This window comes from Copadichromis virginalis, linkage group LG18 (assembly GCF_057382275.1).
Source record: "Copadichromis virginalis isolate Kocher_CV1m ecotype Utaka linkage group LG18, C_Virginalis_male_GT1.1, whole genome shotgun sequence".
Taxonomy (NCBI): Eukaryota; Metazoa; Chordata; class Actinopteri; order Cichliformes; family Cichlidae; genus Copadichromis; species Copadichromis virginalis.
This window is the reverse complement of record NC_140635.1, coordinates 36397838-36410746: the sequence shown is the minus strand read 5'-3', so window position 1 is coordinate 36410746 and position 12909 is coordinate 36397838. Positions and strand designations below refer to the sequence as shown.

The window sequence follows — 12909 nt, the reverse complement described above, 5'->3', positions numbered from 1 at the left end:
TTAAAAATTGAACCACATCACACTGATGGAGAACGTCTTCACCTTGTCCGTCCTTCCTTGACGTTGAACCAGGAAAAGATGTAGATTATGCCCACCACCATGTCAAACACAATCTCTTCCCACTTGCTGATGCAGAAGTCTGTCTCACAGTGGACAATCCAAAAGGTCATGATGCACCAGTGCAGGACGATGAAGATGCCAAAGTAGAGTTGAAATACAGACGCAAACAGAGCAAAGGTGATAACTCGGGCTGCTATGGTGAAGAAGTGCCAACAGAACTGGATAATCACTGCCAGATAGCTGATGGGCTTCTTGTCATCCCGAGACTCTCGCAGGGCCTTCTGATAGGAGGCCAGGGCCCAGGCCATAGAGACGAGGGAGGCTGCAGCTGTCATTCCTAAAGAGACAGAGAGAAAACAACCGTTTTCACAACCACATAACGGATGGATTACAGAAGCACCACATGATGGATCTGTCTGGCACAGGCCCCCGCTGGAACGAGACAATTCTACTACAATGGCTAAAGCAACGCACAAGTCACCAGAGCTCTTTGTGTTACTCGTGCACGAGGGAGAGAACTGTGACGGGCGCCGTTCCTTCCGCTCGAACCCCAGTCGCTCTCGTCAGCTCCCTCGTAGCACTGCTCTTTATAGAGATGTGACGTCATTTCTGGGGTAAAACCGCAAAGGATTGTAGGTACGAGTGGCAAGTGGTACTAGTGCACGCAGGCTTTCACATGAAAACAGTCACACAGCGATAAAAAGAAACAAAGAATGGCAAGAAGCTGTTGTATTATTAACTGCAATAGTCACATGACAGCCAGGGGAAGCCGACGGGTAAAGAGATCGTTTTTATCGGATTCCATCGTGGAAGAGAAATTGTTCAAGTCATGTTTCCGAAGTACCAAAGAGGCGACGGATGGCCTGGATTGCAGCCATTCGAAGACCAAATATAACGTCCCAGAACACTGCAGCTCACAGGTTAGTCTGCTCCAAGCATTTCAACATTTTTTGTTGATGTAGGTTACAAATAAATCTTATATTGATTTGAATTGAATTCGTTGCTTTGCTGCTTTGTTCACTGTGGTTTTGTGGACTAATGTTTGTTGTGTTTTGTAGGAAAACCAGCCTACAAAATGCTGGGATGTGATCCAGACTGGGCCCCTCCATCAGCCTGGGTCAGACCGAGTTTAAAGCTGCTAACACAGCCAGATTTGATCGGTGAAGAGAGAGCGCGAGATCAAAACAGCCACGAAACGTCTGCATACATGTGCCCAAGTGTTGTATTGAAGCAATCAAGTGATGAATAACTGTTTCAGTATGTTGTTTTGCATTGTTGATTTGTTTTTCACCGAAGCAGCTAATAAAGCTGATGGATTTTTACACCGTTGCCTCTTTCCTGTAAGATTCTCTAACAGAACGAAACAATAATGCCAGTTATAAATAAAGACAACAAATTGAATGAATTACGAAACACTCGTTTTATTTCTACTAGATCTGAAAATGTTGTGTAACACTACAACCTGAAAGGACAAATACATGGTGTTGGTCTGTAACAGCAGCTGTGAGATGGAATCGTCCAAATCACCAAAGTAAACTGGCCCTGGGCTTGTTGCAGGATCTGAAGTTACTAAACATGTTGAGTGTGTGCGCTCACACTTAGGACCACATAATAATAATGTGTGCGTGATGAAAGTTGTGCAGCACGCTAACGTGCTTACTCCACTCTGTGCTCGTGTGGGTCTGACCCTTCCACTCCTTTCAGTTTTTCCTCCTACTTTTCTGTCTTCGTACAGAGGTGCCGTGTTTCTGTCGTTTTGTACAGAGCTGTTTTTGGGGGCAAATAAAATGCAAGTAGGGATTAAAACCACAGAATTAATGATTAGCGGTGCTGGAAATACTAGCGCTTGATGCAGTGTTTTGACTTTGCTGCCACTCGTACCCACAATGCAATGCACGAAAGTCATCTGTGGTCTGTCGATCTCTATTGTGGTTATATGAATATGCATAGGTTCATTAACATATGACGTCTTACATAGGCATACATGAGAACAAAGAGTACCTTGTCTGTGTGTCGTGTAGGTATGTGTGTGTGTGCGTGTCAAGATGTGATCCTGTGAATGACTCCCCAAAGCTGGTCCCAGGAGTCCAGCGGTCCACCTAAACAAAAGGCACTTATACTTAAGCAGATACATAGCAGGTGTCCTCCTATACCATAAATCAGTAAGAGAAGGTACGACCTCAAGATGTATGTGTATGCCAGAGCACTCTGGGAGGCTGTGAAGTAGTCAGACTCAAACGTCAAGGAAGGTGGTGGGAAGCCGACTACGCAGACATTTCAGATTTCCAGAGGTGAGCAATTTATTTACAGTGAACTTAATTTAATGTGTAACTTAACAACCCCCCCCCCAAACTCAACTCAACTCCTCTCCTCTCCTCTCCTCTCCTCTCCTCTCCTCTCCTCTCCTCTCCTCTCCTCTCCTCTCCTCTCCTCTCCTCTCCTCTCCTCTCCTCTCCTCTCCTCTCCTCTCCTCTCCTCTCCTCTCCTCTCCTCTCCTCTCCTCTCCTCTCCTCTCCTCTCCTCTCCTCTCCTCTCCTCTCCTCTCCTCTCCTCTCCTCTCCTCTCCTCTCCTCTCCTCTCTGCTGCAGCTGGTAGAGACTGGCTTTAAATAGGGCCATCAATTTCCCTCCAATTGCCCAGCCAGTACCACTCACTCAAACTGAGGGATCTAAAGCTCTACACAGATGATCTAAAAACACAAAACCTCTACACACTTCTAACATGCACATTTACACAACTAAATGGCAGTGTTAACGAAAGGGAAAACATTCAACAAATCCCTTTAAACCTTAACACAAACAAAAGGAAGCATCTCTATGGAAAAACAAACCCCTCCACTTGGTTTGACCTGCTGATGTCATGTGTGACATCATCAGGACTTTAAAATGAGGAAATGCCAGGCGGGCGTTTCCCCACACCTGACCCTCATGAAGACTGAAAAGACAAACAAAGTAAGTATGAACAAATGACTTAATCTGTAACATAATAAAATATAAAGAAACATGTAACTGAGTATTTGCCTTAATTTGCAGCATGTTTGATTTTCCGGCAACAAAACGCTTCCACAAACAAACCTGGGATAGTGAGTGAAGCAATGTTACTTGACAAATAGCAAATCATAGCAAATACATAGAAACAGAATAATGTGTACAATGTGCAAAAAAAGATAAACACATATGGGACAAATGGAGAGCATTGCAACTGCTCCTCCACTTTGTCATAGAGGCACACAGTCTTTGCAGGCTGCTACGGATCAGACCTCTATCATTACGCATTCCATTATAAAACTCTAAGCATATATGAGTAAATTTTTCTAAGCATAAATGACAATCAACAATATAAACCTGACACCACACTTGGAAAGATGAATGCAGCAGGTACAGATACTGCTCCAGGGCATTCTTATTCCACCTTGAATCATTTGCATAATTAGAACCTTTGTTCTCATGATTTGGTGCAATATAAATAAAATATATATAAATAAAATTGAACTGTAACACATCTTGTCATGTTCAACAACATAACAAGATATCCAACGTCTTTGTCTAGAGAAACTCATTGGTTGTTTTTGCAGTAAGCGTTTCATCATGTGCATCTTGTTGTAAAAACCCTGATTTGTAGACTTTCTCCTCCAGAGTTTTCTAGTCATGGGGTAGATGCCATAAATGTTTTTTTCTTGACCAAGTAAAAGTTCTTTGATTGTTCTTTTTAGCTATTTTTTAGCACACACTTTTCTTTGGGCCTCATATTTCCAGATTCAGTGCAAAGCTACTAAAAAAAAACCTCCTGATCTTTCATCTGCTTCACAGGTTATTGCATAATTAGGAAATGGACATTACATGACCATGACACCGCAGCAAGTCTTGCACATCCAGGATGATGAACTAAGCACCGGGTGAGAGAACTGGATGTTTAACTACAGCCATTTGACTGAAAAGGTTTGAAAGCTAACGGAATCAGAGAATTATTCATTTATATTATTGAGAATTAAAGTTCAGAGTGCAACAAATCAGAAATACTGGTAAAACTCACAAGCAGGTTCCCAGTCAGACTTGGCCATAACACCTTGGATGTGCCTGTGAGGCATCCTTGCCTGATGTCTGAACCACCTCAGCTAGCTTTCTTTGATTTGGAGAAGCTCATTTCTACCAAGACCATAAATGAGGGCTAAATAAATGGCTAAATGAAGCCAACAAAATCAAATAATCTGCAAAAACCACAGTTGTGATCTTAAGTCACCTGAACCACAAACCCTCTGCTCGCTGGCTGCACCTAGAAATTCTGTCTATACACAGAATTACAGACAGAATTCCAATTCACATGTGACTTTGAAGAATCATTTCTATCCATAAGATAGCATGTACACACAAACAAATAGCTCTGCCAGCTTCAGCTACAATCATGGCGATCATGGCTCAAGGGTTGGGAGTTAGTCTTGTAACTGGAAGGTTGCCGGTTCGAGCCCCAGCTCTGACAGTCTCGGTCGTTGTGTCCTTGGGCAAGACACTTCACCCGTTGCTTACTGGTGGTGGTCAGAGGGCCCGGTGGCGCCAGTGTCCGGCAGCCTCGCCTCTGTCAGTGCGCCCCAGGGTGGCTGTGGCTACAATGTAGCTGCCATCACCAGTGTGTGGATGTGTGGATGACTGAATGTAGTGTAAAGCACTTTGGGGTCCTTAGGGACTAAGTAAAGCGCTATAAAAATACAAGCCATATATAAAAATGTTTGGCATCAGTATGGTCACACAATTGTGCAGCATTGTTTGAATGTGTGTGGGGCTACTACCTTGCACAGCCTGGAGCTTGTGTGTCTGGATGATAATGCACAGCTGAAGCACCAGTTGTGGAGCGCTCTCCAGAAAGGTTGCCAGTAGATGCAGCATGCTCACATCTGCAAACTCATAGACCATCCTCCAGTAGTAACGCCAGCGCTCCGTCTCAGCACCCTGGCGACTCCGAACACCCAGGTAGATGGTGTGGAAATACCTGAGGGGAAAAATACAGTGCTTGAACATCCACCATGCATGCTCAAACATTCAAGCACAGTACATCAACTCTTCTGAAATCCAAACTTTATAACTCACCTTCTCTTGGAAGTACCAAATGGAAGGAAATTTGGACAAATGTATATAATAATGTTATTAATTTCTAACAATAGAAACATTGATAATCTGTAACACAAGGCTGCTGCTAACTGACATATGAAGACAGTTAAAGGTTACTTTTGATAATCTATTCTGGTCCCATAGCATAAAACTTCATGGCAAAAATATTACTGAGACGTCTCATCCAGATCATTCAATGATTTTGTGGGAATCCGAATCAGAAAGGGTTTTAATGCCAAATGTTGAGCAGGTTTACACTTAAATAAACAGAAAAATTAAAAGTGCTAAGCAGATTAATATATACATGTGCGCAGGTGATGATCAGTGCAAAAATGGAACAGATGCACAGAACACAGTATCGGGTCATGTGTTTGTGGTGTATTGTTCATGTGTCCAACAGCAGAGGGAAAGAAACTGTTCCTATCCGGTTGTTCAGTCTGACGTCACTAGCCGTGTCGGGGCCTAAACTCCGCTGCAGGTCCATATATCAAACGATCACTATGGCATTACTGAGAGTTGAAAAACTGTCTAAAGTCTTTCATCTTTAATAAAATGATCAGCGTTCTGCTCTACCAGGTGTAACAATTGAGTTTAGCATCCAGGCATCCATGAAAACGGAAGTTATGACATTTAGCAGGAAGTTAGCTCGCTAGCTTCCATCTAAATACAATATAGCATGTCCTGACTGCGGGGTTTTGGAAACAAATTCAAACGTACAGCTCTGCTATCACTTCCAGCATAAATGAAGACAGAAAACTAAACAGCAGTGACGTTTGTAGGGTTACTGAAGTTGGGCTAGCTGGTATATAATGATGTGCTACGTGACCGCTAGCGACACAGCTATGTTAGCATAATATAAACAAGCTAACTTTTTTCCACTGGATAAAAGTTAACGTGAGTGTTCTCGGTGGTCAGGAACAAATGTAATCGCATGGCAGGATGCTGTAAAAGGACCAAACTTCAGCCAGGAGAACAACTGAGATAATCCATCCACAATACGAGGTTAGTCATTCATATACTGCTGCATGGGCTGGGCTGTAGTTACATCCTAAGGTTTTAAAAACTGACCTTAAATAAATGATTAGCGGTAATAAAAGCCGAGGGAGGTCAACAGTGATCACTGACTGTTTTAGGAGCTTTTTGAGATCAAATAGAAGAAAATACAAAACATTAAACATGTTAACAACACAAAAGCCATATTAAACGCAGACTACTTTAGACCCGGAAGTAGGATTCGTCACGTCATCACTTAACGACCGGATAGGAACCTCCTGCCTGAGGGGAGCAGGTCAAACAGACTGTCCAGGGTGAGAAGGGTCAGCTGTCATCCCAGCTGCACACCCCAGTGTCCTGGAGGTGTACAGGTCCTGCAGAGATGGGAGTCTGCAGACAATCACCTTCTCAGCAGAGCGCACAAAACACTTTTCACAGTGTTTTTGCTTTATTTTGTTGTACTTTTCACTTGGCCTTTAATGTTTCCTGGATGCTTGCTCTGATGTGCATCACCTGTTCCTTCATGACCCTTAACAGCTTTTTAAGCACATCTCTCTCACCACACACACACACACACACACACACAGTGTATATACTGTATTGTGCTTTTCTTCTCTAACTGAGCACTAAAAATAATTTTACTACTATTGTTCAAACACCCAAGCACCTTCTGTTTTTATCCTTTAGCACCATGTTTTCATACAAATTGCCCTCAATGAAGCAGCTTGGGATTCGGTATCTTACACAAGAATACCTCAACACACAGACTCACACAGCCAGGCACTGAATCAATAGACAACCCACGCTATTTAATTCAATATATTTATACAGCGCCAAATCACAACAACAGTCACCTCAGGGCGCTTTATATGGTAATTGTATTGACATGCATAGAAAACCCCAACAAGCACTTTGGCGACAGTGGGAAGGAAAAACTCCCTTTTAACAGGAAGAAACCTCCGGGAGAACCAGGCTCAGGGAGGGGCGGGGCCATCTGCTGTGATTGGGGGAGGTAGACAGGATAAAGACATGCTGCTCTCCCTCCCATTCTACTTTTAAATACTCTAGGAACAACAAGTAGGCCTGCAGAGCGAGAGCGAAGTGCTCTAATAGGGTGATATGGTACTACAAGGTCATTAAGATAAGATGGGGCCTGATTATTTAAGACCTTGTATGTGAGGAGCAGGATTTTGAATTCTGGACTTAACAGGAAGCCAAAGCAGGAGAAATCTGCTCTCTTTCTAGTCCCTGTCAGGACTCTTGCTGCAGCATTTTGGATTAGCTGATGGCTTTTCAGGGAGTTTTTAGGACTTCCTGATAATAATGAATTACAGTAGTTCAGCATTGCTTTTTTTTCCTTTTCTTTTTTTTAAGTAAAGCAACAAACTATTTCTCCAGGCTAAATGATGATCTTCTAAATTTGTGACACGCCATTTCCTCTCCAGCTTACAGATTATCTGCTTTAGGCTACGTGTTTGAGAAGTACAGTGGTTCCTCGCTATAATGTGGTTCACCTTTCGCGGCCTCGCTGTTTCGCAGATTATTTTGGTTGTGCAATTGTGCATGTTTTTTTCTTTTTTCTTTTTTACAGCGCATTGTGCTCTGCATCCTGATTGGCTGTAGGTAGACCATTGCCAATTATTCTCGTGCCGTGTCTCCTGTACAGTACAGAATGCATTCAGCTTGTCAAATTCACATAAATCTTCGATCGTTAGCAGTGTGACTCTGAAGTGCTTTATGTTTGTAAGTTTTCTCCACAACAAACACAACAACGTCGGCGAAATGTCGTCACCTGCTGGTGCCTTTGGTTTCATTCTATAATACTGGACTTACTTTTCTACAAAGGTCTTTGAGAGTGTTTAAACAAGATAGAAAAGTGTGAAAGCGTTCATGCCTGTCTGAGAAAAGTGTATAAAGTTTGTAGTGAGGGCTTTTACAGCCTTAAAACATCAGAAATAACTGTAAAAAATAAAGTTGGCTACTTTGCAGATTTCAGCTATCGCGATGTTTATGGCAGGATGTAACTCCTGCCATAAACAAGGGACCACTGTATACCACGGAGTCAAATACTTGGTTTCTTGATTTGAGGCCTTAGTTTTCACAGGAGCTACAGTATCCAGAGTCGTACGTAGTGAGGAGGTGAAATTATTAACAAGATAATCGACCTCTGTTGGGGTAGCGTTCAGATAGCTGCTCTGCTCTGTGTTGGTACAGGGCACTGAAGATGATAACAGTGGGTGGATTATATTCTTAAACTTAGTTACAGCGCTTTCAGAAAGACATCTACTGTGATAAAGTCTACTCTCCACCGCTGTGTAATCAATTATTGTAAATGTAAATGTTATCAGGAAATGATCAGACAGGAGAGGGTTTTCAGGAAACACTGTTAAATGTTCAGTTTCTATGCCATATGTTAAAACAAGATCTAGAGTGTGATTAAAGTGGTGGGTGGGTTCTTTTACATTTTGAGAGAAGCCAATTGAGTCTAATAACAGATTAAATGCCATGTTGAGGCTGTCATTTTTAGCATCTACATGGATGTTAAAATCACCCACAATAATTATTTTATCTGAGCTGAGAACTAAATTAGATATAAAGTCTGAGAAATCAGACAGAAACTCTGTGTAAGGCCCAGGTGGACGATAGATGATAACAAGTAAGACTGGTTTCTGAGTTTCACAGCTGGGGTGGACGAGGCTAAGCATCAGGCTTTCAAATGAATTAAAAGTCTGTCTGGGTCTTTGGTTGATTAATAGGCTGGTTGGAAGACTGCTGAAGATTTGGTGCAGATGTGGATACTGTATTGTTCTTTCTTTGTAAATGGCCTGTATTTGTATAGCGCTTTACTCAGTCCCTAAGGACCCCAAAGCACTTTACACTACATTCAGTCATTCACACGTTCACACACTGGTGATGGCAGCTACACTGTAGCCATAGCTGCCCTGACTTAAATATAAACACTGATTGTATTTATATTTAAGTTGTTTTTTACTGACCGGACACAGCCTGAGTCTCATGCTGATCAGTGCTGGTTGGGTCCCAACAACAGACTAGAAACAGGCTGACCAGGGTAAATGAGATGTGTCATCTTTTATAGGTTATTAGTGTATATATGTTGATGATACCTGATACTCACCACAGGAGGGAGGAAAGTTTTTCTACAGCACAAGAAACCTCTGACAGAACAAACCACAACCTGGATCTACCCACGTGTTCACCAGGGAAAGAAAAGTATGGTCGCAGGACACCAAACATGTCAAACAGTAAATGTGGCTGTAGCCGCAGATATGAAATTCTGAATTAGAATTTGATAAATTCTTGATATAAAGCATTATAACACATCCAATTTAACTTTACAAAAAAAGAGAGTGAAAATCTATTGTGTTGGGTTGCAGCATGGACAGAAGCACGCACACTGCAGCTCAACCTTTCCTGTCTTTACCTGAAGCAAACACTCTTTTGAAGAAATGCATCATTACTACTTTTCAGCTTGCCTCCAGCCTACATTTTATTCTCTCTCTGTCTGTGAAGCATTCATTTCCATTGTCTCTTTCCCATTACCACTACCACCAAAACACACAGTCATTTAGCAGCATGCTAATGGACTGTGAAATTAAGTTGCAGTAAAGAATTTTAGAATTGAATCTGAGCTGATAGCATTTAAGCTGCAGTCTATTCATGGTCAGATGGACCAGACACATGGTGAAGCTGTGGCTCCAGAGGAGACTGAACGGTTGTGTACTAGTGACCTTTTCACTTCTTTGGTCCTAAATGATGAACCTTTATCTAAAGTTCAGGATTGGGACCACACCCCAAACATATTCTCTCTGTCTGTGTCTGTTGTGTTCTCATATCTGTGTTTTATACATTGCCACATTATGTGGCACTCACAGTACATTTCCAACCAGACTTTTTAAAGTCTTATAGTCTATCTGCTTTTCTTTAATCATCTTATCATGGACCTCCTTCTCTCAGCCTATCAATTATAAATATTTCCAGCCCAGATCCTGCAGATCCTCTCCAAACCATTCCACTGAGCTTTAGCAGGTTTCCACAGAGATGCCACCAAATACTGCTGGGAAAGTAAGCTAACAAAATGACACTGCAGTTCATAACCTGCTCAGTAACCTCAGCTAGCAAAACTTTCTCTCTGCTCCAGTCAAAACCTCTGATTCATTTTGATTTGATTTGATATTTGATTTGATTTGATTTACCTTTATTAGTCCCACAAGGGGAAATTTCATAAGGCTGCCGACCTATTGCACGCAATGGCGGCACCATCTTACCCTCCGACCATACATACATTACACAAAACATCACATGGGGAAGACAGGTCAGAGAGGTATAACAATGGAAAATGCACCACATGAGGAAAGATAAGGAGAAAAAAATAACTCCCCTCAGACTGAGCTCCAACAGGGAGATCAGTTTGAGGACAGAAAAAAACACCTCTGCACATGAAAAACCTCTTAATACACCAAAGAAACACATGACAAGCAACAGGGGGGGTAAAGGGTGAGAGACAGCCAGTATAGACAGCACATCCGGGCCTGCGTGCGCTGGTTCCTTGATCCCCGTCAGCATCGGAAGGGAATAAGCATCGAAGGCATTTGGAAAGGGAGGGGGGAGGAGTGTACAGGAACATCTGTGCCGAGTATAACCTGGAAGTCCCGAGGTCAAAATGGGAGTTATGACAGCCAATTTTATCGTTTTTTCCTTTTCAAGCGTAATCCGACTTCACCTGGCTGCAACACTGATGTTGTTGTTCACTGACAAATCAAGCTGATAAGAGATCTGGAGCTGATTCCAAATGCTGAACACAACCAAGGTGTCCATCACTTTCATCATAGTGAAAAGGTACCAAATTCCAAATATACCAACTATGGAAAATGTTGACGCAAATGAATGAGAAACCCAACTAAATCAATCAGAAAGACAGAATAAACTTTATTCGAAGCCAAACAATCAATCAGTGATCATACTCCTAAAAAGCAGGAATGCACTGGTAAACTCAACAACAAAAGGTAGGAACAGTGCAGGAATTTCTCGCTTGCTAAGAGAAATGCCTTGCTAACACTGAGCCAGTTAAGAATACTCTTAAACAGGCAGGTGTATGAGTCTATAACTAAGATGTAAAGACAGTGCAAATCCACAATGACACAAAGTACGCTACAAAGCAACCCAAGAGTTTCTGAAGAGAAAGACATTTTTCAGTCACCACTTTTTCACAGCTAATTCAACACTTTGGCTAAAAACTCGAATTAAAACCTGAATTTTAATCATATTTTCATTACTTGATTAAAAACACACTATGTTAGAGTACAGAGGCAAAATCCAAAGATTGTGTCATGGTCCAAAAAACGACTAAATCAAACATTGAAACACTCGATGTCACATTGTTAGATGGGTAACTCGCAGCCCATCACAGGACGTCATCACTTTTTAGCACCACCTTACTCTCTGCCTATTGGCCCTTACAAAGGTGCAACGTTTCGAACCACCAGCCACGATGCAGTGAATGTGTCCACTATTTTGTATTTGTATTGTAGGAGAAAAAGCAGATGTTCTCTGCAGTTATGCATGTTTCTGTCCACAGGGGGCACCATCACTAAAAACATATGTCTTTATCTAAATTGTTGCATAACAGGGTGAAGAAGGTGTAACATTAAATTGATTTGAATCATTCTGTATTTGCAATAGTATCCATTTGAAAATGTATGTCAATGTGCAAAGCTTTACAGTTTCAAATGATTTTTAAAAGGTTGCTATATCCAGTGTCGGCAATGACTGCATGAATAAACATCTATTTATTTATGCCCTCAGAAAGTAAACAAATCAGCAAATAACACAAGAATAACCCTAACAGCTATTTCAACCCCTGGAGTCATATAGTTGTAATAGAGAAGTGTCATCCTGCAGTATAACAAATATATATATATATCTGGTGTTATGTACTTTAGGTAGTTTATGGATAAACTGCTGTCAAAGATTTCATATAACTGCGATCTTATTTTCATGAAAGCATAGAACTGGGGCCAGCAGTTTATTTTACAGCCTGGCTCACTGTCCATGTGCAGACTGTAGCTTTGCTGTTACAAACAGTCGACTCTGTAACCACACGAGCAGTCCTCCTCCTGCAGGAGGAGGAGCATGAATAATGTAAGCAGTCGATAAATAAGCCTTTGAATGTGAAACCCACAACAGACACACGGTTTCACAGAAGCTAACCTAAACTTAACCTGATTAAGCTTTAAGCCAAGTCAATGACGGTTCATGGTATGATGAACCGTGGACAGTTTTGTAGGTTGAAAACATCGATACAGTATTTGAACAAAAATAACATCATTAAGATTAGCCAAGAAGTCAAACAATGGTAAAGCAAATATGAAGCGTCCGTCATTGAAACGGTTTATGCAGGAAGGCGTCTTTGGGATGTTTAGAGTTTAGAATTTAGTTTGTATCTTTCATTGTTTGTACATGCTGCCTTAATTTAGATACGCTGGTATCAGGTCAGTTTGTTTTTCAAAGTGCTCTTGAATTAAACAAAGAAATTGTGTTCACTGCTGCGTATTTAAATTTACAATAACAGATTACACAGCAGTGGGGAACACATCACTGTGGCTGGTGTCTTTCTAAAAGTCAATTCCTCCACTGTTATCTTGATGCCATGTGCCAGCACAGTGCAGACCTAAACTCTCCTCCCACTGAGGATGATTATCTTGTTAATAGTCTTAGATCCTCACTGCATGTAGGT

General features: G+C 41.7%; 1 protein-coding gene across 1 annotated transcript in view; it reads right to left on the bottom strand.

The window, feature by feature from the left end:
- Positions 1 to 12909, bottom strand: part of xkr4 (XK related 4) — a 29528-nt gene that overhangs the window by 8733 nt on the left and 7886 nt on the right. The window contains exons 2-3 of the mRNA XM_085438286.1: positions 4844 to 5043; positions 43 to 397 (exon numbers count right to left, since the gene is read on the bottom strand). Of these exons, the coding sequence (XP_085294412.1) occupies positions 43 to 397; positions 4844 to 5043 (555 nt within the window). The remainder of the gene's footprint in view (positions 1 to 42; positions 398 to 4843; positions 5044 to 12909) is intronic.